Source organism: Leptosomus discolor, chromosome 9 (genome assembly GCF_034619465.1).
Source record: "Leptosomus discolor isolate bLepDis1 chromosome 9, bLepDis1.hap2, whole genome shotgun sequence".
Taxonomy (NCBI): Eukaryota; Metazoa; Chordata; class Aves; order Leptosomiformes; family Leptosomidae; genus Leptosomus; species Leptosomus discolor.
Window position 1 is genome coordinate 10,824,751 of NC_141399.1, and position 24,978 is coordinate 10,849,728.

Sequence of the window (24,978 nt, forward strand, 5' to 3'; positions counted from 1 at the left end):
GCCCGTGCCCTGGGTGGGCCGGGCCCACCGTGTCCCCGGGACACGTATCTGGTCCCACAGCCTGTCCCCTGCAGCAGCCCCCGGCCCCGCAGCCTGTCCCCCGGCCCCGCAGCGCCCTGCACCCAGGGGCTGGCAGGGGCAGGCAGCTGCCACCCCAGGGGCTCAGGGAGGCCACGGTGGGGCCACCCGGGCAGACGCGGGGGCCCACGGCACAGGGCAGAGGCGAGGTGGTCTTGCTCGGTAACTTTATTCACGCGGGGGGCTGTCCCGCAGCCTCCACCCTGCCCACCGCTCCAGCGGGCAGGCGGAGGCTGAGCAGGGGGTAGGGTGCCGGGGGGTCCGGGGGATCACTGGCAGGTGTTGTAGATCTGGACCTGCTGGTTGATGGTGGCCAGCACCTCCCTCATCCTGGCCTCCAGCCCGCCCAGCTGGGCCGCCTTGGCGTCCAGCACCCGCTCGTTCCGCTCGTACGCCTCCTCCAGCGCTGTGGGGACCGGGGGGGGGGACACACACGGGTCAGCCCGGCCCCCCGCCACCCCCCCACCCACCCCCCCGGCCCCCCGACCCGGCCTCACCTCGCAGCCGCTGCAGCTTGCCCTGGGCGTCCCGCAGCAGCCCGGCAGCCTCGTCCCGCAGCTGCTGCGCCCGGCTGCCCGCCTGCCGCGCGCCCTCCGCCCGGTGCTGCACCAGCTCCTGCGCCGTCCGGTATCGGTCGCGCAGCGGCCCCTCCAGCACCTGCTGGGCAGCAGGGCCGGTCAGTGGGACGGCCACAGGACCCCCACCGAAACGCCATGCCCCCCCGCTCACCCACCTGCTTGGCTTCGCCAGCTCGGTCCCGTGCAGCACCAGCTGCCTCCTGGGCACGGGTGGCGGCCAGGCTGTTGTTGGCACGCTTCACCTTCAGGGCGTCTGTCTGTCCGTCCAGGAGCCCGATCCTCCCCATGGCGCCTGCCAGCTCCTGCTCTGTGCTCACTGTTTGGGCCTGCATCTGGGGACCGGTGGTGTGGGGGACAGACATAGTCAGGGTGCCTGCACGGTGGGGACAGGGCCCTGCCCGAGCCCGTAGGGCTGAGGCTGCGAGGACAGGGCTCTTACCGTGCCCAGGGCTCTCTCGCTGTGCTGGATGTCACCGGCGGCACGCTGCAGCGCCTGCTCGGCCATGCCCTGGGCTTGCCGCGCCTCCTCCAGTGCCTGCTGCACCGCCTCGGCTGTGCCCCGCACTCCCTCCGCCCGCAACCTGCAGCCAGCGTGGCACGGCCTCAGCGCCAGCCTGGCCTGAGGGTCCCGGGGGGGGGGAGGGGGGCTGCATCCCCACGTCCCCAGGCTTACCTGGCCCGTTGGGCGTCCTGCAGCAGCTGCCCAGCCTGGCGCACGTCGCCGGCCGTCTGCTCCAGGATGGCATCCACGCTGGCCAGGCTGCGCACCCGAGCCTTGATCTCCTCGGCCAGGCGGTGGATCTGGGCCGGCGCGGCGGGGAGCGACAGCTCCAGCACCCGGCTGGCTACCACCTCGATGCTCTCAGGGTCGGCCCCCTCCTCTGCGGGCGGGAGCTGTCAGTGTGGCCCCTGTGGCACCCCAGGGTGGAGGGGACAGGCAACCGAGGGGTGGTGGAGGGCAGGGGGGAGCCATGGGGAGAGACCGTGGGGCAGGGAAGGGCAGGGGGGCAGGGGATGGTTACAGGGGCACAGGATGGCCAGGGCAGGGACCGTGCAGTGCCAGGGAGGTACAGCCCACATGCAGCACGGGGACCATGCAGAGCGGTGCGGTGCAGGGTCAGCACATGTGGTGCAGGTGCAGGTGCAGTGCAGGTGCAGAGCCACACAGCATCAGGCAGGGGCAGCCAGCCGCTCCGGCATGCTGGCACTCACGGCTCAAGAAGGCCTTGACATGGCTGATGAGATCCCGCAGCTCCTTGTTGGAGCTCTCCACGCGGGCCCTGGTCTGGTTTGCTTTATCCAGGGCTGCCTGCGCCCGCAGCCGGGCCTCATCCGCCTTCCCCTTGGCCTCGGCCACCTGAGCAGGGACAGAGACCTTCAGTGCCAGCCCCAAGGGCTGAGGGGCACGGCCATGCCCCCTGCTCCCACCAGCGCCCATGTGCCACACACCTTGTGGGAGAGCTGGGCTACGTCACCGGTGGCCCGCCGCAGCTCCTCCTGGGCATGGCGTGCCCGGTCCAGCGCGCTGTCGGCCGTGGACACGGCCCCACCGCAGCTCAGACCCCCACACCGCCGTCCCCCATCCTCATCCCGGCACCCGGCTCCCCCGCAGGGACTCTCGGCACAGGGCACGTCGCTCGCCGCACCACAGACCTGCAAGGCAGCACGGGCTCAGGGTGGCTCCAGATGTCAGCCCCCCCGGTCCCCTCTCCGTGTCCCACCTTCTCGTTGAGCGGGTGCAGGCTCAGCGCCCGCGCCCTCGCTGCCAGGTCCATCAGCGCCCGCTGGCTGGCTGCATTTTGGCGATTGAAGTCATCCCGATGGCTGGCCAGGAGCTGCTCGGCACGACGCCGGGTGGCTGCCGAGGTGCTGACGGGGCTGGGCACGGCCCGGGTAGAGACGTCTGCCCGGCGCTCAGCCTCCTGCGACTCCCCATGGGACTGGCGGATGGTGTCGTAGGCGCCTGGGGGTGGCATGGGCATTGTCAGACACCCGGCCATGGCCTCGCTGTCCTGGCCTGGCTCTGTGGTGCAGCTCACCCAGGAAATTTGAGGTCTTGAGGACATGCAGCCGCTGCTCCAGGTCCTGCAGGCTGTGGTTGAGGGCACGGGCACCACGGTCCACCGTGCTCAGCATGTGGCTGGCATTGAAGTTGGCATCCTGGGTGGCCGTCAGCTCCCCCTCCAGCCGCGTCAGCCTCTCTGTTGCCTCCCCGATCTGCTGCCTGCAAGGGAAGGGGGTGACAACCCGCCACCGAGGCCACCCCGGGAGCCACGCCCCGTGCGGGGTGCTCACCGCAGCCCCTCCATGGCGTGCGTCAGGTAGGTGGCAGTGGCAGCGGTGGCATTGCGGGCAGCCACCGCGTCACGCACAGTGGCCAGGCGCTGCTCCAACAGCCGGAAGGTGCCCTCGAAGGCGCCAGCAGCCCCGGTGTGTTGCAGGAGGCTGGCCCGCTGGGCCAGTGCCCGGGTGCGGGCAGCCAGGTCCTGCACCACCCGGTCCCAGTCCCCAAAGCAGGGATGGCAGGGCTGGCAGGCGGGGAACATGCCGGCGAAGCCCCGGGCACACTGGTCGCAGCGGACTCCAGAGATGCCGGGCCGACAGTCGCAGTGACCGCTGCTGCGGTGGCACTGGGCACTGGCGACACCGCGGGGGTCACAGTCGCAGGCTGCGGCGGGGAGAGCAGTGTCAGGGTGCCATGGGGCCCGCCGTGGTTCACCCACCGGCACCGGCTCTCACCTCGGCACTGCTGCCGTGGGTCACCCCAGTGCTGCTCCTGGCAGTCAGTGCAGGTCCGGCCCCCAAAGCCCGGCCGGCAGGAGCACTGCCCTGTGAGCTGACAGACATGGGACGGCCGGGGCTGGCACCGCTGCAGCACACTCCCAGCCCCATCCCGACCCCCCATCCCCTGTCCCCGTTGCATCCCACCTGGTTGCAGGCGGCTGTCAGGGTGTGCTGGGGGTGGCAGGCGCAGGGCTGGCAGCCCTGCCCGCTGCCCAGGTTCCAGAAGTTGGGGCTGCAGCGGTCGCAGCTCTGTCCCTCCACGTGGGGCAGGCAGTGGCACTGCCCGCTGTGCCTGTCGCACTGGCACTGCTGGGGCCCGCAGGTGCTGGCATCGGTGCCCAGCGCATTGCAGGAGCAACCTGCAACCAGACGGGTGCTGAGCAGGGACAGGGATGCAGGGGTTGAGAGGGGATGGGGACAGGACGAGGTCAGGGATGGGATGGAGATGGGATGGGGGTGCAGATGGAATGAGGACACAGGCAAGGAGGGGATGGGGATGGGTCAGGGTGGAGACAGGATAGAGACAGAGATTGGGCAGGGATGGGGTGGGGACCAGATGGAGGCCCGATGGGAATAGCATGAGGATCACTGATGGCGAAGGGATGGAGACGACAGGGACTGGGTCAGGATAGAGATGGGATACGGACAGAGTCAGGGTGGCAGTGGGGATGGGATGGCAACGGGGACAGGAATGGGCATGAGATGAGGATGTAGATGGGACAGGACGAGTTGGGCATGGGGACAAGGATGGGACCGCAGTGCTGGAGCTGGGCAGAGGAGACAGCCCAGAGCAGGACAGGGCTGCAGGGACCCCACAGCGTTGTGCATGAGCGAGGGCAGCCACGGGCGCACATGGTCCCCAGGGACGTGCTGACCTCCTGCCTGCAAGTCTGTCTCAGCGTGGCCGTGGGTACTTACGCCTGCAGCTGTGCCGTGTCGCGTCCCCGTAGTAGCCGGGCTGGCACTCGGCACAGTAGGGCCCCGCCGTGTTGTAGAGGCAGCGCAGGCAGCGCCCCGTGCGCCGGTCGCACGCCTCTGGGTCCGTCATGTCGATGTTATCGTGGCACTGGCAGGGCAGGCAGTGCCCGCCGGGCTGCAGCGGGTCCCCGTAGTACCCAGGGGCGCACTCATCACAGCGGGGACCTGCTGGCACAGAGCGCTGGGCAGTGCCCGGGGATGGGGGATCCCCGAGGGCACCAAGCATGCTGCAGCAGGCACCCACCTGTGTACCCGGGGCTGCAGTGGCAAACGACCTGCTGGGAGCGGCTGTCCTGGTAACAGGAGGCAGCGAAGTGGCGGGGGCTGCCGGGCCCCTCGGGGCAGGGGCAGGGCCGGCAGTGCTGCCCAGAGCCCAGCGCCGGGTTCCCAAAGTGCCCGGCCGCGCACCTGCAGGCAGGAGGTCAGCAAGGGCCGGGGGCTGCCGGCAGCACCCCAACCTGGTCCAGGCACACACCCCACTTACCTCTGGCACCTCTCGCCATCCGTGTGGTCACGGCAGCGCAGGCAGCTGCCCGTCCAGGGGTCGCAGTCCTCGGCGTGCCCGTTGCACTGGCAGGGCCGGCAGGCGGGGAAGCCCCAGTGGCCCGGCTGGCAGCGGTCGCAGCGTGGGCCGTGGGTGCCCTCGCGGCAGGAGCACTGTCCCGTGGTGCTGTCGCAGACGGTGCTCACCGACCCCTCGCTGCTGCACTGGCACGCTGGAAGGCATGGCACCCACGGCATCTGCCCCTGGGCTGCAGAGAGCATCCCTCCCCAGCACCCCCAGCCCTGGGGTGCCCGGGCTCCTCTCCGGGCTGGGCTGGCACAGCCTCACGGCACTCACCTCGACACCCGCCGGGCCCAAAGCCAAAGGTTCCCGGGGAGCAGCGGTGGCAGCGCCGTCCCATGACGTTGGGTTTGCACTGGCACTGCCCGCCCTGGGGCCGGCACTCGGCACTGAGCGAGCCCTGGGGGTCGCAGAGGCAAGCTGCGGGCAGAGAGCGGATTGAGCGCCAGCTGCCAAAGGGCACGGGACAGGGCACGGGGCACAGGACGAGGTGCGGGGCTGTACTCACACAGCGCCCCGTCGTGCAGGATGGCCGAGAGGCTGTGCAGGAGGCTGGAGCAAGGCTCAGCCACGGGTGAGGGCCCCGCGGCGTGGAAGGGCTGGGCACAGCGGTACCGCTCGAAGGTCTTCCGGCGCTCCATGGAGCCGGGGTCACCCGCGATGAACATCTCCAGCGAGGAGTAACGGGGCAGGAGCACCAGCTGGCAGGGGGACAAGTCAGTGCGACGTCACGACCATCTCTCCCCGTGTCCCCTACAGCTGCATCCTGCCCCCCTAAAGGGTTGCTGTCCCCCATCCTGCTGCCTGGCCGCCCCTCACCGAATCGATGAGCACGCTGGCGGTGGGATCCTGCCGAGCGGTGGCACAGCCCAGCTCCAGGCGAAGGGTGTAGGAGACGCCTCGCTCCAGGCAGACGGGCTGGGGCAGCACCACATACCTGGGTGGGGGCAAAGCAGAGCACGGGCAGACGGGTGCCTCGCGTGAGCCGTGGCACAACCCAGTCGCAGTGAGGCACTCACCTGGCACCGGAGGGGAGGCTGGTGGAGAGCTGGTCGTCGGCCGGGATGGTGTTTCCGCAAGGGCTGCTGGCGGAGACAGGGCTGGGGCGCAGCACCCTCACCCTCACCTCCTGCCAGGGCTCCGGGTGCTGCCAGCAGAAAAGCCAAAAAGTCTCACCATCCAGCACTCCCCACCACCACCTCCCAATGTGGCAATACATCCCACCACCAGTTTCACTGTCTGGTGCTCACCTGGGGCTCATAGCGGATGATCACGTCATATTCGGTGGAGAAAGGCACATCGCTCACGTGAAACTCCACCCAGCCGCCTTCCAGCACACGGGCAAAGCCTGTCCCCGTCCATGAAGCCGGGTGGTCCGTGGGGGGCTCACGCTCCACCACCGAGCCCTGGTGCAAGGGTGGGTTGTGAGACGGGACCCCAAAAATTGCCTTGGCCAGCAGGTACCACTCTGCCCCACTGCCCCAACAGGACAGTTGATGCTGACCTGGGGACCCTGCAAAGCCAGTGCCTTGCTATGCCTGATGTCCTCCCGCAGGGACACCTTCATCCCTTACCTGATGCAGCCGAGCATCCTCAGCCTCATAGGTGTAATGGTCCAGGTTGATGTGGTAGAAACCGGGCTCCACCTGGCCACACTGTCGTCCCACCACATGGCTGCGGCACTGGCACTGCCCTGTCTCCACGGTGCACCTGGTACCCCAGTGGCATCATCAGCCTCGATGTTGGCAGGGATGCCCCTCACCCCCTGCGTCCCCGCGAAGACTCACAGGTTGTTGCGGGCACCTCCCACGTCGCAGTCGCAGGGATGGCAGCCTGGGAGGTTGTGGCTCAGTCCCCAGTGCTCTGGCTGCAGAGGGCGAAGCTGTCAGCGAGCACCCGCCTGCGGTGCCACAGTCCCGAGCACTATGTGTTGGCCCCCGAGCACCGTGCATGGGCCCTGGCACAGCCCCACTCACCAGGCACTGGTTGCAGTTGCGCCCGGTCACCAGCCGCTTGCAGAAGCACTCGCCACTGACAGGGTCACACTGGCTGCCCTCGGTCACCGTGCCACGGGGGTCACACTGGCACCCTGCACAGAGAGCCAGCAGCGTCCGGCGGGGCCAAACCATGCACCCAGCCCCAGCGGGTGCCACCCCGGTACCTACGCTGGCAGCCCTGTGGGTTGGCAGCACTGAGGCCGAAGAAGCCAGGCTTGCAGCGGTCACAGCGGGGACCGGCCACGTGCTCCTTGCAGCGGCACTGCCCCGCAATCAGCCCCCGGGCTGGGTCATCGGCGCCGTCGCAGAGCCCCCCGTCCAGAGAGCCCTCGGGGTCACAGTTGCAGGCTGGGGGTGCAGACAGGGTCAGCACCTCGACCCCCCAGCCCACCCCGCGCAGCCTGTCCCACGCCGCACACCCCCTGGCACTGACCTCGGCACACCGCGGGGTCCCGCAGGTCCTTGCTGGGGTCTTTGTAGTAAAAGGGCTTGCAGAGGTGGCAGCGGCGGCCCATGGTGTTGTGCTGGCAGTCGTCGCACACGGCCCCGCTGGTGTTCCCCGTGGCCAGGAAGACGGCCATGTCGAAGTGGCACCGCCGCGAGTGCTCGTTGCAGTCGCAGCCTGCGGGGATGGCACCACGGCACGGTATGCAGCACCCCAACCCCCCGCCTGCCAGGCAGCACCCCCAGGGCCAAACCTCCCCAGCCCTGACTCCCCTTACCCCTGTATGCAGCACCTCAACCCCAAACCTTCCCAAACTACAGCCTGAGGCACGCCAAACCCCCCGCAGCCAGTTTGCAGGGTGTCCATCCCCACCCAACCACATCCCAGCGTGCTGCACCCCAAAACCCCTGGCACTGGGATTCGTGCCAGGAGCCGGTGCTGGCATGAGTCACTCACGGCGGCAAGCATTGGTGCTGGAGCCCTCGGCCGGGCGCCAGGGCAGGTCGTGGTAGAAGTCCTGGCAGCGCTCGCAGTTCAGCCCCTGCGTGTGGTGCTTGCAGACGCAGCGCCCATGCACCTGCCGGGATGTCACGGTGAGGGGCTGCAGGACTGGGCAGCACAGCTACCCAGCTCCAGCAGGGCACGTGGGGCCGGCACACCCTACCATGCCATCGGTGGTGACAGGGGCCCCGCTGAGTGGGGCACACTCAGAGGCGTGCCCGTAGCAGAAGCAGTTCCCTCGCAGCACCAGCTCGTAGAGCGCGTAGTAGTACTTCTCCCGGATCTCCCGCCGTGTGTCCAGCAGGTTGTCCCCCAGTGTGTGCAGCTTGGTGAGGTTCACCCGCAGGTTAGTGACACGGAGAAGGTCTGGGGCGGGGAGAGACTCACGTTGGCACGGGGCAACTGGGCTTGTCCATGAGTGGTTTGGCTCTGCCGCGCACGGCTGGGGTGGGCTCTGCACGGCCACGGAGGCTGTGGGTGGCTTTGGCAGAGCTGGACATGTGCACCGTCAGGCTGCGTGTGGTGTGGCTCACACACACATGGTCGCACATGGCCAGGCCGGGCTGTACGTAGCTGCGGTGGTTCGGCTCCTGTGCACGTGGTTGTACACGGTCAGGCTGTGCACAACTCACCAGGGCTGTGCATGGGCCAGGGCTCTGCAGGCCCCTGCAGCAGACAAGGGTGGGGACCCCACCAGTGCAGAACAAGCACCCTGGGCAAGGGCACCTTTCTGGGCGTCGGGGCACCCACTGCTGGGGGATGTGCCAGAGGATGGCTGTGCCCCGTGAGCACAGTGTGGGGGCCCTGGCAGGACGGGATGGCTCCCCGGGACTGCAGCTTCCCAGCAGCCCTGCCCTGCAGATTCCTCCCCTCCTGCTCCCAGCCTAAATTTAGCTCTGGATGATTAACCCGCTGCATCCTGAACGGGCCCAACTCCTCTGCCTGTCACCGTCCCGCACCACAGCCACCACTCGGTGCTGGGCTCAGCTCCGGCACGGCCGTCCCCCTCTGCTTGCCCCGATGCAGCCTGACCTTTAGCTGCTCCCATGGGGCGGGGGGGGGGGGGGGGGGGCAGTGCAGGAGGGGCCCGAGCCTCTGCAGGCTGGGTTCAGCCCTGACCCCACCGTGGGGCTCGGAGCAGGGAGAGAGCAGCCAAAATAGCTGCGCTCAAAATAGAGCAGCCAGGCGGGAGCCTGGGGCGGGCGACTCACTCTGGATGGCGGGGCTGTAGGGGTCCCGGATGGGGATGGAGGGGTCCAGCACCCGGTAGATCACCTGGGGAGGGGAAGGAAGGGCGGTGAGGGGAGAGCCGGGTGTCCCCCAACCCTCCCATGGCACCACTGGGACCTCACCTCCCCCTCGGTGGAGGGCTCAATGTCAGAGTAGCGGGACTCGCAGATGACGTCGTCGACACGGCGCGGGGGCCCACGGGGGACGTGGGGGAAGGTGGCGGCACAGTCGTAGGCAAAGTAGCGGTAGACCTTCCAGCTGCGCCCAAAGTCGGCCGAGCGCTCCACCAGCATGGCCGCGGGGCGGAAGGTCTGCGGGACACCCAGCTGGGATGGGGACCAGCCCCACAGCCCCCATGGGCTCCATCCCATCCTGTCCTGTCACGTCCCGCCCCGTCACATCCCATCATTCCAGGACCCACCTTGAAGGTCATGATGAGGTGGGTGAAGTGGAACTCGGCCTCCAGGTCCAGCTGGATGCTGACGTGCTCCACGCCTGGGGATGGCACGTGTGACTGCAGGGAGCACCCACCCGCGGGTCCCCAGGGCTTGTCCCCCCCTACCCGGCCGCGGTCCAGGGGCGCGTCCGAAGCCGCCGGCTGAGTCACACTTCCTCAGCGTGGGAGGAAGGGAAGGAGAGCCCCCCCGGGACGCCCTGCCGCCCCCGCCCGCCGCTCACCATTCTCCGACTGCCACCAGGCTTTCTTGGGGCGGGGGGCAAAGGTGGTGACCACGTTCTCGATGCGGTGGCTGTTGGCGTTGGCGCGGGCGTCGTAGGGCCGCCGCGAGTCGCAGATGAAGCACTTCTTCTCCTCCTGCGAGCAGGAGGCTCGACGGTGTGCATCCCCATCCCCGTCCTGCCCTCCCCCCCCGACCCCGTCCAGTGCCCCCCAGTCCCCGCCCTGTCCCTGTCCCGCTCACCTGGAGGTGGCTGACGATGCAGTAGGGCTGGGGCCGTCGCAGCCCGCAGGTGGAGGTGGCACTTAGGCGGGGGGCTCGCCCCACCAGCAGGTCCCCGGTAGCCGGGTAGCAGCTGCCGCGGGCGCAGCCCTGGGGGGTGTCAGGGGCTGGGGCCCCCCCCAGCCCTGCGGGGCAGCGGGCGGCTGAGGGCGATGGGGGCCCGGGCCCCCTTCCGCGGCCGCCCGGAAACAGGGTGGCGGGGCCGGGACGGACCCTGGCCCCCACCGGGGCGGGGAGGGGAGGGGAGGGGGTGTCGCGAACTCACCGGCCAGCAGCGGCAGCAGCAGCAGGAGGGCGCCGGGGCTCCGCATCGCGGGGGCGCAAGCGGGGCGCGCAAAGGGGGCGCAAAGGGGGCGCTCGGCAGGTGCCCGACGCTCCCGTCCCGTCCCGTTCCTGTCCCGCCCCGCCGGTTCCCGTTCCCGTCCCGGTCCCTCCCGCCACCCACCTCCCCCCCCCCCCTCTCCCCTCCCCTCCCCTCCGAGCTGGGCGGTGGGAGCAGCGCTCGGGGCTGCGCGGAAAGCGCGGGGCGGATCCCGGCCGGAGCGGGGAGCGGGGGCGCGGCGGGAGGCACCGGACACAGGCAGCCGCTCGTCAGCGCTTTTATTTGCAGGCGCGGCCGCGCTACAGGCACCCGCGGAGGGGATGGGACCCCTGGAAGGGGGGGGGGGGGGGTGTGTGCGGAGGTTTGCGGGGCAGGAGTGGACCCCAGCCCCACCGCCGGTCCCTAGCAGGTGGCGTAAGCGTTGGCCCTCTCCCGGATCTCCTCTAGCAGCCCCCAGACTTGCTGCTCCAACGCCTGCAGTCGCGTCGCCTTCGCCGCCATCGCCCGCTCGTTGGCCCCGAAGTGCTGCTCCAGCTCTGCGGGATGGGGTGACGGTCAGGGTGCAGCCCCACCGCCACCACTTCCCCCCGCCATGTCACCCCGCGTCACCCTTGGGGCACCAGGGGGGACATGCCCGTGGGGGACAAGAGGAGATGTGCACAGGGAGGTGGGCACCGAGTGGACCCGGGATGGCGGGGAATGTCCCCCACCACACACTCCCCCCTCACCTTCCAGCTTCTTCTTGCTGCTGCTGGCCTTATCCAGGAGGTCTCGGGCCTCTGCCGTCAGCCGCGTCACACGCTGCAGGGCCCCGCCAGACACGCCGGCCAGCCCACTCACCCGACCCTTCAGCACCACGTAGCGCTGCGTCACCTGTGCCAGGTCCTGGTGGCACAAGGGCATGACGAGGCTGAGCCCCCTTCGGCACCCTAACCCCCTCGGTGCTGCACCACAGCCGGGCAGGGCCAGGGCTCACCTGGCTGAGCGTCCCCGAGGTGGCCGTGGCACGTTGTGCCCCATCCTTGGCTTGCTGGGCCATGCGGTGGGTGTCCCGGCCCCGCTCCTGCAGGGCGGCGATGCGCTGTGCCAGCTCCCGCAGTCGCCGCTGCGCCCGTGACTCCTTCCCCTCCAGCGCCTGCAGCCTGCGCTCCGCCTAGGCAGGCGTGGGCACTGGTTGCCGGCAGGCACGGCGACCGCTGCACCCACGGTTCCAGTCCCACTGCCTTGGCCAACCCACAGCACCCGCCCCACACCATCCACGTGCCCCTGGCACCAGCCTCACTAGCCTTGGCGTGCTCATGGCATCAGCCTTCCTTTCCACGGCACCGACCCTGTTACTCCCAGTGTCCCCACAGCACCAATCCCGTTGCGCCCAGCATGCCCAAAGCACCATTCCCACTCTCCAGCCATGCTGGCAGCATTGGCCCCACTCCCCCAGCGTGCTGGCAGCCCCAGTGCCCCTCACCTCCTTGGCTCTGCTCTCGGCTGCCCGGATGGCGTCCCTGGCGCTCCGCAGGGTGCTCCCCGCTGCCATCGCCTGTGCCCGTGCCACCTCCAGCGCCCGCTGTGTCCCCTCCAGCTCATCCCTCACACCCTCCGCTCGCTCCCTGCAGCAGCATGGGCAGCTCCAGCCCCTGCCAGTGCTGCGGGACAGACCCCCAACCCTTGCCCGCCCCAGCATATCCCCCACCACTCACCTGGCGTCCCGTCCCTGTGCCAGCAGCCCCCGTGCCGCAGCCAGCCCCTGCGCCGTGCTGTTGAGTACCGCATCCACCCCCTCCAGCTGGCCGATGCTCTCCCGCATCTCCCGCAGCAGCTCCTGGATCCGGCCGGGGCTGCTGGGCAGGGAGATGTTCAGCACTTGCCGGGCCACCAGCTCGATGCTACCTGGGTCGGCTCCCTCCTCTGTGGGGACACAGGAGTGGGGTGGGCTCAGGGTGGGGGTGCTGAGCCCTACCATGCCCATGTGCCCACCCTGTGCCGATGCTACCTGCCAGGAAGGCCTTGATCCGGCGGATGAAGTCCCGCAGCTGGGCTGTCGCCTTCTCTGCACGGCTGCGGGCAGCCTGCGAGCGCCCCAGCGCCTCCTCCGCCTGGCTCCGTGCCCCCCGCGCCAGCTCCTGCACCTCCTGCGTCTGGGGGGCATGGGGTTGAGTGGGCAGCATGGGGCGGCCCCGGGGAGGGGGCACAGGGGGGTGGGCAGGGGGTATGAGGGGATATGCACGGGGACAAGATGGGGGCATTCAAGGGGGTGTAATGTAGTGTGCAAAGGGGCGTGGGGGGCATGCAAGGGGACACGAGGGGGTGTGCAAGGGGGTACAAGGAGGCATGCAAGGTGTGTGCAAGGGGACGTAAAGGGGGTGTGCAAGGGGGTGCAGCAGTGGCCCAAGGAGGCACACAAGTGGCAGAAGGGGCATCTGTGAAGGGGCATAAAAGGGACATACAGGGGGTGACACGCTTGGGGGTGCAGACAGGGCACAAGCAGGATGTACAAGGGGGCATGCAAAGGGCATAAGTGGGACATGGAAGGGGACAAAATGAGACCCCCCCTGAAAAGTGCCATGGAGCCACCACCCCTACCTTCTGTGCCACAACACCCAGCTGCCCCAATGCCACCTCCAGCTGCTGCGAGGTGTTACGGGCGCTGCTCAGGGCTCGAGCCGAGACAGGCAATGCCCCGACACACCCCATGCCACCACAACGCCGTGTCCCTTCACTGTCCCGGCACAAGGCTCCTCCACAAGGTGCTTGCTCGCAGCTTTGGTCCCCGGGTGCCCCACAAATCTGCAGTGATGCCAACAGTGGAGATGGCAGCTCAACACTGCATAGGGGGAGACTCCCATGCCGCCTCAGCACAGGCATCTCCCCCCATGCACCTATTTGGCCTCTGCCAGTCCCGCTCTCACCTTCTCATTGATCCCAGCGACGCTGAGTCCCATCACCCGTTTCTGGGCCTCCCGCAAGGATTTCCGTGCCGCAGCTGTGCTGCGGCGGAAAGTATCACCCCGCTGCTTCAGCACCTGCTCGGCTGCCCGCCGTGTCGCCCGTGCCCCGTTCAGATCAACGGCAGTGCCGTTGGCCGCCGCCTCCGCCTGCCGTGAGTCCTCCGCCGATGCCAGGATGCTGCGGTAAGACTCTGCGGGTGCCGGCGTCAGGGTTTGGCTGGGATGGTTGCCACCAAACACCTCAGTCCTCACCGGATGCACTTACCACCAAACCCAGCTGCTGCTACGGTGCTCAGGAGGATTTGGAGGTGGGAGGCTGTTCGGTTGAGACCCCCCAGCTCATGGCTCAGCCCACTTAGCCGGTCACGGTGCTGCACATCTGCCTGCACCAGCTGGTCTAGGTGTTCCTCCAGCTCTTGGAGCTGCTTCCAGAAGTCGTCCAGCTCCATCCTTTCAAGGGGAGAGGAATCTCAAGCCTTCTTGGGTGACAAAAGGGGGGGTTCCCCCCCACCCCAGCCCACCACACACACTTGCCTGGTGCCATCCAGCCGCCCGGGCAGCCCATCGAGGAGGGGGCCGCCGGGGCTGCCCACCTCGCCCAGCAGCTGCTCCACGTGCCCCAGGGCCTCCTCCAGCGCCCGCAGGCGGCGGGGGCTGAGCTGGGGTGCAGACCCCCCCTCCCGCAGCGCCCGTGCCTGCGCCCCCAGGCGACGCAGCCCGTCCCGCAGGCTGCCCAGGGCCGGGTCCCAGCGCCCGAAGCAGGGGTGGCAGGGCGAGCAGCGGGGGAAGGCCTCCTGGTAGCCCCGCTGGCAGCGGTCACAGCGCAGCCCCCCGAAGCCCGGCCGGCACCGGCACTGCCCGCTGGCCTGCTCACACTGTGGGCTCTCAGCGCCCAGCGGCTCGCACTCGCAGGCTGCAGAGACAGGCAGCGGCGTGTCCCGGCCTCCCCAGGGACCCCTGTGTCCCCAAAGTGCTACCATGTCCCCTTGAGTGCCACCATGTCCACAGCATCCCACCACATCCCTCATGGAGTCCCACCATGTCCCCAGGGTCTCCTATGTCCCTACAATCCCACCATGTACTCAAGGTCCCCTGAGTCCTCCATGTCCCCAGAGACTGACCATGTCCCCAGGGTCTACCATGCCCCCAGCATTCCACTATGGCTCCAGGGTCCCCCACGTCTGAAGGGTCCCACCATGACTCCCCGATCTCACCATGTCCCCAGGAGATCCTGAGTCCCCAGTGTCCCATTCTCTCCCCAGGGCCACCATGTTCAGAGTCTCCCACTGTGTCCCAGGGCCCCCCATGTCCCTAGAGTCCTGCCATGCACCCAGGTCTCCCCACACCGCACACCCACAGACCCCCTGTGTCTCCGGTCCCTGGGACATGCCCCCACCTCGGCACTCTTGCTCAGGGTCTCCCCAGTGATGCTCCTGGCACTGGGAGCAGACGCGGCCCCCAAAGCCGGGCTGACACTGGCACTGCCCCGTCACCTGCAGCGAAAGCAGCGTGCTCAGCCGGGCGGCTCACTGGGCACCAGGAGGGCAGTGGAGATGTTCCAGGCTGCTGGGGGGGGCTCACCACATCGCAGGTGGGGTGCAGGGCACGCATGGGGTGGCAGCCACAGGGCTCGCAGCCCCCCGGCCGCCCCAGGCTCCAGAAGTGGGGTGCGCAGCGGTCGCAGCTCTTGCCCACCACATTGGGCCGGCAGGCGCAGGCACCCGTGCCGCGGTCGCAGGCGCAGGCACCGGCGGCGCAGTGGGAGGCCAGGGTTCCCCGTGGGTCACAGCCGCAGCCTGCGGGTGGGTGGGTGGCCACATGGGGCTCAGCCCGTACCCCCCCCCCCAGGTGATGCCCAGCTGGGACCTGGCCCCAGCACCCCAAATCCTGTGCCTGGCCATGAATCCATACACAGCCCCAACCCCCCTGATCCCAACACCCCCAAAACCCCAGTCCCTGGGCACAGCCCCAAACCCCCTGACAGCTCCTCCCCTCAACAACCCCAAATCTCACCTGGTGCTGACCCCACTCAGCTTTAAACCCCCAGAAACCCCTAAAGCCTGTCCAACCCAACTCTCCCGCACAACCTCAATCCCCCCCCCGACCCCGACGCAGCCCCAAGCCTCACCCCAGCCTGAGCCCTTGAATCACCCCAAACCCTCCACACATCCCCAAACGCTCGCACGGCCCCAGCCCAGCCCAGCCCCCCGCCCCGCTCACGCCGGCAGCTGCGTTGCAGGGCATTGCCGTAGTAGCCAGGCTGGCAGTGGGCGCAGCGGGGCCCGGTGGTGTGGTACAGGCAGCGCAGGCAGTGCCCCGTGTGGGGGTCACAGGCCCCCGGGTCACTGGTGTCGATGTTATTATTGCACTGGCAGGGCCGGCACGCGCCCCCCTCCATCTCCGGCGCCCCGAAGTAGCCGGGGGAGCAGCGGTCACAGCGGGGCCCTGCGGGGATGGGGGGCTGTGGGTGCTGGGGTCCACCAGCCCTGGTGCTAGAGGGTCCCCGCTGCACGGGGCTCACTCTGCCCCTTACCGGCGTATCCGGGTGCGCAGAGGCAGATGATGTGGTGGGTCTCCTCATCGGCATGGCAGGCGCTCCCGTGGTAGTGCCGCGTGCCGGGGTAGCCAGGGCAGGGGCAGGGCCGGCACTGCTGCCCTGAGCCCAGCACTGGGTCCCCGTAGTAACCGTCCTGGCACCTGTGAGGATGAGGGATGAGTGCTCTGGGGGTCCATCCCATCCACCATATCCCATCTCATCCATCCCATCATATCCCATCCCATCCCATCTCATCTCATCCATCCCATCCCATCCCACTATCCCATCCAACCTCACCCCATCATATCCCATCCCACCATCCCATGTCATCTCATCCCACTATATCCCATTCCACCATATCCCATCCCATCCCATCGTACCTATCCCATCCCAGCCCAGCCCAGCCCATCCATGCCATGCCTTGCTGTCCCATCCCCTCCCCTCCAACCAGCCTCACCTCTCGCAGTGCCGGCCGGCGGTGTGGTCGCGGCAGCGCAGGCAGCTGCCCGTCTGGGGGTCGCACTCCTCGGCGTGCCCGTTGCACTGGCAGGGCCGGCAGGCGGGGAAGCCCCAGTGGCCCGGCTGGCACTGGTCACACTGCCGGCCCACGGCGCCGGGCTGACACCGGCACTGCCCGCTCGCCACATCGCACAGCTGTGACACGGAGCCCTCCGGGGAGCAGGCGCAGGCTGTGGGACAGCACGGCTCGGGTCAGGCACATGGGTGCAGGAACACAGGGGTGGACAGACAGACAGACAGACGGGGGAGCAGCACCCAGGGCATGCCCAGCCCATGGGCTACAGCACAGGAGGGCTCATGTGGACACGCAGGTGGGCAGACGGACGGGTGGAGAGATGAGTGAGTGCAAGGCAGGGCAGTGCCCACGCCAGGCAGGAGCGCGGGGCTCGGACGGATGGGTGGATGGATGGATGGCTGAGGGAAAGAGGGGGAATTGGGACCCAACCCACAGGCTGCAGCACAGCAGGGCTGAGATGGACACATGCATGGACAGATGGACAGACAGACAGGCAGCAAAGTGGGCTCTGACAGCTGGATGGACAGACACACAGAAGCGACAGGGATGGAGGTGCAGATCCCGCTACTCACGGCTGCAGCCCAGCGGCCCGAACCCGTAGCTGCCTGGGGCACAGTGGTCGCAGCGCCGGCCGAGGACGTGGGGCTTGCACTTGCACTGCCCTCCCTGAACCTGGCACTCGCTGCTGCGGGAGCCCTGTGGGTCGCACTGGCAGGCTGCGGGCAGCAGGGCCAGTGTGGGGCCGGGGCTGCCCTGCCCACACCCTGCCCGCACCCTGCCACTGCTCCCCTGCCCGACCCTGCTGCGGGCATGGCCCCCTCCCGACCCGACCCAACAATCACGGCCACATCCTGACCCACTGCCCCAGATACCCCTCCCCACCCTGCCACGGGCATGGCCCCATCCTGACCCACTGCCCTGGTTACCCCTCCCCACGCTGCTGTGGGCACAGTCCCATCCTGACCCACGCTGCTGGGCAGGGGTCCACCCTCGCCCACTGCCCCAGTCACACCGCCCAAGCCCAGCGGGGTGCCCTGCCCGCCACGGCCCCACTCACGCAGTGCCCCGCCATGCAGCAGGGCCGAGACGCTGCAGACCAGGCGGGCGCAGGCCTGGGCCAGGGGGGGTGGGGGGGCCATGCGAAACGCCTCCAGGCACCGGTACCGCTCCAGCTCCTCCTGGCGGGCCACCGCCTCCGCCCCGTGGAGGCCCGGCAGCTCCAACACCCGTGGCAGGAGCACCAGCTGTGCCGGCAGCAGGAAGGGGAGAGGAGACATGGGGGGGCACAGCCACACCCCCACCATGGGACCTGGCCCCTGTTCCCACAGCTGGATCCATCTTTCCCAGTGCAGCCCCAACCCTGCTGGGGGCTCGACCACCCCAGCCCCATCAACAGCCCCAGCTCCACTGACATCCCCAACCCCATCAGCATCCCCAAATCCTTTGATACTCCCACCCAAAATTGCCGTCCCCAGGGGCTTCCTTATCCCCATCCCTGTTGACATCCCAAAGGCCAGCCCCAACACCATCAACATCCTCATCCCCACTGATATCCGCTTCCCCATCAACATCTCCATCCCCACCCCACAGGCAGCCCCAAAAGAGGGTCACTGCCCACCCCAGCCTGTGATCCCCCATCCCTGCTCATCACCCCACCCCTGCCGAGCCCCAGCCACAGGGCGCAGCGGGCCTCCCCTCACCGAATCGATGAGGATGAAGGCGCTGGGGTGGCGCTGGGTGACACCAGCCCGTTGAAGCCGCATGGTCACCTCGTAGGGGGTGCTGGGCTCGAAGCAGAAGGGCCGGGACAGCAGCACATACCTGTGCAAAGGCAGGAGTCGGGGCACAGGCACAACAGGGACAGCCAGGGGACAGCAGCAGGACCCAGCCACCTTCCTTGTGCCTGGCCCCATCCCTCACCTGGGTGGTAGGACTGTCTCTGTTTCCATCCCAACCCTCAGTTCTGGGAGCGTGGCAGTGCTGTCCTTGTCCCTGTCCTGTCCCAATCCTTGTTCCCATCCCCACCTCGTCCTCATCCTCATTCTTATCCCACCCCATCCCCACCCCATCCCGTCCCCACCTCTGGCTGTGGGGCAGGCTCTCGCGGTACATCTGCTCGGAGGGCAGCAGGTTCCCGCAGCGAGGGCTGGTGGGCAGCACCCGGGAGCTGACGCTGACCACGGCCTCCCAGTCCTCAGCTGACTGTGGCAACAGGCAAGGCAGCGTCAGGGCCGTGCCGTGCCATGCTGTGCCATACACACCATGGCCGTGGTGGTGGCTGAGCTCACCTCGGGCTCGTAGCGCAGCAGCAGTTCGTAGTCCATGGGGTAGGGCACGTTGTCCACGCGGAAGGTCAGGCCAGCCCCGTCCCGCACCCGGGCGAACCCTGAGCCTGTCCATGTCACCATGCGCCCGGTGCCGTCCCGCACCACCTCCTCAACGTCCGGCTGGGGAGGGCACCATCACAGCTCAGCACCGGCTCCCCCGGCTCTGCCCTCCCGGCCACCCCTGCCCCGCAGTGCCCCGCCATGCCCCATCCCGCCTCCCCCAGGGCTCACCTTGTGGGGCTGATGGCGGCCGCGGCGCGAGGGGGCTCGGGGCTGGGGGGCACGGCGGGAGCTGCGCTGGTGCCGCAGGCGAGCCTTCCGCCCCGCCGGCTCCCCGGGGTCGTACTCCAGGCAGTCCTGGGGCACCTCTGCCCGGATGGCGCCCTGCGGGGATGGGGTCAGGGGACGGGTGGCCATGCATGGGGACAGCCGTGCACAGGGCACATGCAGGACAGGGCGACAGCCATGCATGGAGCACGGTGCATGGTGACAGCCATGCGTGGAGCACGGTGCATGGTGACAGCCATGCGTAAGCCCGGGCTGGGGGCGCAGCAACCCCCCCAGGAGACTCACCGGGAGCTGGGGGTGGCCGTGGCCATGGCCAGTAGCCCACTCAGCTTCGTAGGTGTAGTAGTCGAGGGGGGCGCAGAAGAAGCCGGGCTGTACCTGGTCGCACTGCCGCCCCATGAGGTGGGGACGGCAGGGACACGCTCCATCCTCCATGGAGCACCTGAGGGTGACCATCCTTGTCCCTCCATCTGTCCTTCTGCCTGGCTCTGTCCTCACCCACCCCTCCTTCCATCCCTGTCCCCATCCCTCCATCTCAGGGGATGGAGATCCCTCCCTCCATCCCTCCTTCCATCCCAGCCCTCTCTATCTCCCCAGCCCTGTCCCCATCCCTCCATCGATGTCCCCATCCTTCCATCCCCCCCATGTTTGACCCCCAGACCTGTCCCCACTCCCACCCCCCCCATCCCCATGCCCCACCAGGCGCTGTGCTGGGCCCCACCGGTTGCTGTAGGCTCCTCCGAAGTCGCAGGCGCAGGGCCGGCAGCCCCCCACATCATAGCTCAGACCCCAGAACTCGGGCTGCAGTGAGATGGGGGGACATGGGATAGGTGTGGGGCCAGCCCAGCCCTGGGGGTTGCTGTGGGGCTGGGTAGAGTCAGGGCATAGAGCATGGTGTGGGGCAGGCTGTGGGGCAGCTGTGGGGCAGGCTGGGGCACTCACCACGCACTGGCTGCAGGAGCGCCCGGCCACGAAGCGTTTGCAGTAGCAGTCCCCGCTGATGGGGTCGCAGGGGGAGCTGCCTGCCACCGTGCCCCGCGGGTCACACCTGCATGCTGTCCCCCACACGTGCACACACCCCCACATATGAGGGACTGCCACGGGGCACCGCAACCCATGGGCTTCATGCCCCTTTCTTCCCATCCCATGTCCTTCCATCCCTCACCCCTCCCTCACCATCTCTCTGTCGTTGTTCCTCCATCCCACATCCCTCCATCTCCATCTCTCCACCCTACAACCCTCCATCCCTGTCTCTCCATTCTCACCCCTCCATCACTACCCCTCCATCTCCATCCCTCCTTCTCACACCCCTCCACCCCCATCCCTCTGTCCTCATCCCTCCATCCCACATCCCTCCAATCCCCACCCCTCCATCCCACATCCCTCCATCCCATATCCCTCTATCTCCATGCCTTCCATCCCCACCCCTCCATCATCCCTTCATCCCACATCCCTCCAACCCACAGCCTCCCACACCCATCCCTGGGTCCCAGCTCACGCTGGCAGCCCTGCGGGTCGCCATGGCTCAGGCCGTAGGCGCCGTGCCGGCAGCGGTCACAGCGGGGACCGGCCACATTCTCCTTGCAGCGGCACTGTCCCGCGATCATTCCCAGCGCCACGTCCGTGTGCCCATCGCATGCACCTCCGTCCAACGAGCCCGCCGGGTCACAGTCGCACGCTGCCGAGAGAAAGGGAGACCATGGGGAGCTGTGGCTGCTGGCACTGGGAGCCACGGGGTCAGGGCTGGTGGCACTGGGCACCGTGGGGTTGGGGTCCTGTGGCACTCACGGGCGCAGGCAGTGGGGGCGCGGATGTCGGAGCGGGGGTGCCGGTAGTAGAAGGGCTTGCAGAGGTGGCAGCGGCGGCCCATGGTGTTGTGCTGGCAGTCGTCGCACACGGCCCCGCTGGTGTTCCCCGTGGCCAGGAAGACGGCCATGTCGAAGTGGCACCGCTGCGAGTGTTCGTTGCAGTCGCAGCCTGCGGGGACAGCACCGCAGCACGGCATGCGGCACCCCAACCCCAGCAGGCAGCACCCCCAGGGCCAAACTCCAGCCTGCGGGACTCCCCAACCCCTCAAGCCCCAGCTTGCAGAACCCCCAGTCCCACATCCCAGCAGGATGCCTCCCACCCCCCCCCCAAATCACAGCCTGCAGCACCCTGACCCTCCAAACCCTGGCCCCACATACAGCATCCCCAACCCCAAAGCATGGCATGCGGCATCCTCAACCCCCAGCCCCAAACCACGGCCCCCAATATGCTGAACCCTCCACACACAACATGCAGGACCCCAAAATTCCCAAGCACAACATGCAGGACCCCCATTCCCCCAACCCAGCATGTGGGATCCCAAGCCCCCAGGCACAGCGTGGTGCCGGTGCCGGCGCGGGGCACTGACGGCGGCAAGCATTGGTGCTGGAGCCCTCGGCCGGGCGCCAGGGCAGGTCGTGGTAGAAGTCCTGGCAGCGCTCGCAGTTCAGCCCCTGCGTGTGGTGCTCACAGACGCAGCGCCCGTGGATCTGGGGAGGGAGTACCCGGCTCAGCGGGGCTGCTGGGTCCCACGGGGCACCGTGCCATGATGGTGGTTGCATGCGCCTCACCATGCCAGGGACGGAGGACAGCGGGGCGCCAGGTGCCGGGGCGCATTGGGCAGCATGGCCATGGCAGAAGCAGCTCCCGCGCAGCACCAGCTCGTCCACAGCGTAGTAGTACTTGTGCAGCACCTCCTGCCGTGTGTCCAGCAGGTTGTCCCCCAGCGTGTGCAGCTTGGTGAGGTTCACCCTCAGGTTGGTGACACGGAGAAGGTCTGGGGGTTGTGGAACTGTTAGCACCCACCCCGCTGCCGCTGGCCCCGCAGCCCCGGCACCCCTGGCTACACACCCTGGATGTCCGGGCTGTAGGGGTCCGCCACAGGGATGGAAGGGTCCAGCACCTTGAAGATGACCTGGGTGGGGAGGAAGGGGTGGGTGAGCCCAGCTCCCCCAGCCCACCAGCCCCCCTCCACGTTGCCTGAGCCCCACGCACCTCCCCATGGCTGGAGGGCTCGATCTCAGAGTAGCGCTGGTCACAGAGCACCTCGTCCACCAGCCCTGAGGGCTGGCCGGAGACACCGGGGAAGAGCTTAGAGCAGTTGTAGGCGAAGTAGCGGTAGACCTTCCAGCTGCGCCCAAAGTCGGCCGAGCGCTCCACCAGCATGGCCGCGGGGCGGAAGGTCTGCGGGACACCCAGCTGGGATGGAGACCAGCCCCACAGCCCCCGGTGGGTCTGTCCCATCCCATCCCATTCCAGGCACCCATGTGCTTGGACCCACCTTAAACTTCATGATGAGGTGGGTGAAGTGGAACTCGCCCTCCAGGTCCAGGCGGATGCTGACATGCTCCACGCCTGGGGAGGTCAGAGAGGTGGTGGCCAAGGCCAGGGAAGACTGCTCCATGGCCACACAGCCCTGAGGGAAACACACATGGGGGCAGCCCTGCTGCTGCCCCGGCCTCACCGTTCTCTGACTGCCACCAGGTCCGCTGGCCGTGGGGGCCACTCAGGTAGATGACGTTCTCGATGCGGTGGCTCTCGGGCAGGGACGGGTCCCGTGAGTCACAGGTGAAGCATTTCTCTGAGTCCTGTGCCAGGAGCGGCACCGTCAGGGACAGGCAGCTGGAGGCTGCACCGGTGCCTGGCCATGCCAGGGCCGGGTGGGCTCACCTGGAGGTGGCTGACGATGCAGTACTCCTGGGGCCCATCCAGCCCGCAGGTGGAGGTGGCACTCAGACGAGGGGCTCGCCCCACCAGCAGGTTCCCGGTGGCCGGGTAGCAGCTGCCACGGGCACAGCCGTGACTCAGGTCAGGCTCCTGCCAGCCCCCTGCTGCTGGCACCCCTGCTGCAGAGAGGGCACAGGCTGCGGGCTGCACCGGGGACCGCGGGTGCCTCCTGCCCGCCTCCGTGCACCCCAGACGCCTGCCTGGCACCCACCCCACCCCCAGCTGTCCCATCCTGTCCCATCCCCGCATCCCGACCCACTGATGCAGCACGAAGCTTCGTGACCCGGAAAGGTGCTGGCAGAAGTGCCGGGGCCTCGTGACCGGGGCGGCGGGGGGGGGCAGGGAGCAGGGCCGGGGGGGCAGCGGGGGCGAGCGGGGGGCTGGGCTGCCTGTGCTCCTGGGGGGCAGCCCTGGGGCGCCAAGCAGTGCCGGGGGGAGTCAGGAGCCGGGTCAGGCGCTCGCTAATCCCACCAGGGCTCAGTGCAGCCTGGATTCCCCGCTGGGATTTGTGGCGGTCAGGCCCCGGCTGCTGCCGGCCAGCGACCATCGCCATCACCACAGCCTCTGCCACCTGGCACCCTCTGCCCGGGCTGGGGTCCCAGGGCCACCAGCTCCTGGCACTGCAGCTACGCGGGGTGCCCAGCTGTGTGTGGTGCCGCACCGAGGCCAGCGCTTACCCAGGAGGAGAGCGAGCGCCAGGAGGTCCATGGGCAGCCGCGGGCTCTGCCTGGGGGGACATAGAGACGGCGCTGCGGCAGGGCATGGGGTACGGCATGGGGTGCAGGGTGGCCAGGGCCTGGCTTCTCCTGGCTCTGGCACGGCCATGTACTCTAGGGTGCACACACCCATCTCCAGCATGGTGGTGCACCCCAGGGACAGCACTGGGAAGTGGGGTCGGGTGGGGCTGTTGGGTCCCAAAGTCCCTGGGGTGACACCCAGTGCCCCCCTCCTCTGGCTGTGCCCCAGCCCTGCACAGCCCCAGGGGGCTGCGGCACATAGACCCAGGCGCACAGCCGTGCCCTGCACCCCTGACCCCCCATGAGCTGTGCTGTGCCCCATCCTGCCCTGCTCGGGGCGGATCCATCCCTTCAAGTGTCACTGGTGTCCCTGGGGGGTGTCCCAGCGCCGGGCTAGGGCCAGCTGGGGAGGGGAGCCAGAAGCACCGGAGTCGGCTGGGTAAGGGCGTCCCTGCTGCTGGCCGGGGTCCCGCTGTTAAATTTAGGCTGGAGCTGCCTTTTGTGCTTCCTTCTCTCCCGGTACCGCCCGCTCCCAGCCTTGCAAGTGCTGGATCAAAGCCTGGCCCCAGCGCTGCCCAAACACATCTTTCCTGTCCCCACAGGAGCCAGCCCTGGCGCAGGGGGGCCTGATGCAGTGGGGGAGCCGCGACTCTGCCCCAGCACCGGCCCCGCTCGAAGCCATGCCAAGGCGGCGGGCGAGGCGGTGTGGGGCTGCGTGCCGGCGTGGGGGTCCCCGAGGCCCGCGAGCCCCCAGTACCTGGCGTCCTGCGGCGTCCGGCGGGGCCAAGGCCAGAGGCGAGGGTGGCGTGAGACTCGCTGGTCCCCGGGCTGGGTGTGCTGGTCCCCGGGCTGGGTGTGCAGCAACGAGCTGGGTCGAGGGCAGCGATGGGATGGCGGCGGCCGGCGGCCCCCCTTCCCTGTGCACGATTCTTATTCAAATGGGCTGCCCGCTGAAAGAGACGGCGGTCTCCAGGCTACGGGAATGTCACTGCCGATTCCTTCTGCCTGGAGGCCCCCGCCGCCCGCCCGCCCGCGGAGGCCAGGCCGGCCAGGCGTCGGCAGCCCGGGCACGCCCCGGCCCCCGGGCGGCACGGCGGGCCCCACCGGCGAACAAAAGGGCGCCTCGTGGGCCAGCGAGACGGCGGCGCCGCGTTCCCCGGGCTCCCGGCACCGCGCGGCGGGAACGTGCCCGCCACCGCCTGCGGCGGGACAGGTGCCCGATGCTCCGGGAAGCATCCGGCGCAGCTGCGTGGGGGGCGACGGCAACATGTTTTGCCCCACCTGGGGATGCCCCACGGTGGAGGCACCGGCAGGGCTAGGCTGCAGGGTGGAGCCACGCTGGGTGTCTGCCCCGCCGGGAGCTCGCCCGGGCACAGCCGCGATGCTGCCGACTGGGCACGTCCCTCCCGAGGGACCCGGC

General features: G+C 68.8%; 2 protein-coding genes across 2 annotated transcripts; both read right to left on the reverse strand.

Annotated features, from left to right (window-relative positions):
* Nucleotides 1-347: 347 nt before the first annotated feature.
* Nucleotides 348-10,426, reverse strand: LAMB2 (laminin subunit beta 2). The gene is made up of 33 exons (XM_086469658.1): nt 10,381-10,426; nt 10,077-10,240; nt 9,835-9,970; nt 9,578-9,651; nt 9,279-9,467; nt 9,138-9,201; nt 8,090-8,292; nt 7,882-8,002; nt 7,414-7,602; nt 7,149-7,328; nt 6,960-7,072; nt 6,771-6,850; nt 6,558-6,693; nt 6,234-6,389; nt 6,003-6,130; nt 5,803-5,920; nt 5,492-5,684; nt 5,260-5,403; nt 4,903-5,134; nt 4,663-4,826; nt 4,359-4,583; nt 3,585-3,799; nt 3,396-3,492; nt 2,952-3,324; nt 2,696-2,880; nt 2,378-2,619; nt 2,106-2,309; nt 1,869-2,013; nt 1,330-1,537; nt 1,096-1,237; nt 812-988; nt 576-735; nt 348-484 (listed from the first exon to the last, which is right to left on the reverse strand). Exons 1-33 carry the CDS (start codon nt 10,424-10,426, stop codon nt 348-350), a joined length of 5,340 nt encoding a protein of 1,779 aa, XP_086325784.1.
* Nucleotides 10,427-10,839: 413 nt separating this feature from the next.
* LOC147414838 (laminin subunit beta-2-like) lies at nt 10,840-23,529 on the reverse strand. Its single transcript, XM_086469798.1, has 34 exons — nt 23,499-23,529; nt 22,765-22,940; nt 22,559-22,682; nt 22,376-22,449; nt 22,090-22,278; nt 21,946-22,009; nt 21,666-21,871; nt 21,464-21,584; nt 20,857-21,045; nt 20,567-20,746; nt 20,011-20,123; nt 19,790-19,869; nt 19,354-19,510; nt 19,012-19,164; nt 18,742-18,900; nt 18,534-18,655; nt 18,154-18,274; nt 17,511-17,697; nt 17,026-17,169; nt 16,376-16,607; nt 15,916-16,079; nt 15,603-15,827; nt 14,964-15,178; nt 14,779-14,875; nt 13,917-14,295; nt 13,648-13,832; nt 13,344-13,573; nt 13,018-13,221; nt 12,428-12,572; nt 12,135-12,342; nt 11,903-12,044; nt 11,414-11,590; nt 11,166-11,322; nt 10,840-10,973 (listed from the first exon to the last, which is right to left on the reverse strand). Exons 1-34 carry the CDS (start codon nt 23,527-23,529, stop codon nt 10,840-10,842), a joined length of 5,484 nt encoding a protein of 1,827 aa, XP_086325924.1.
* Between the last annotated feature and the right edge of the window lie 1,449 nt (nt 23,530-24,978).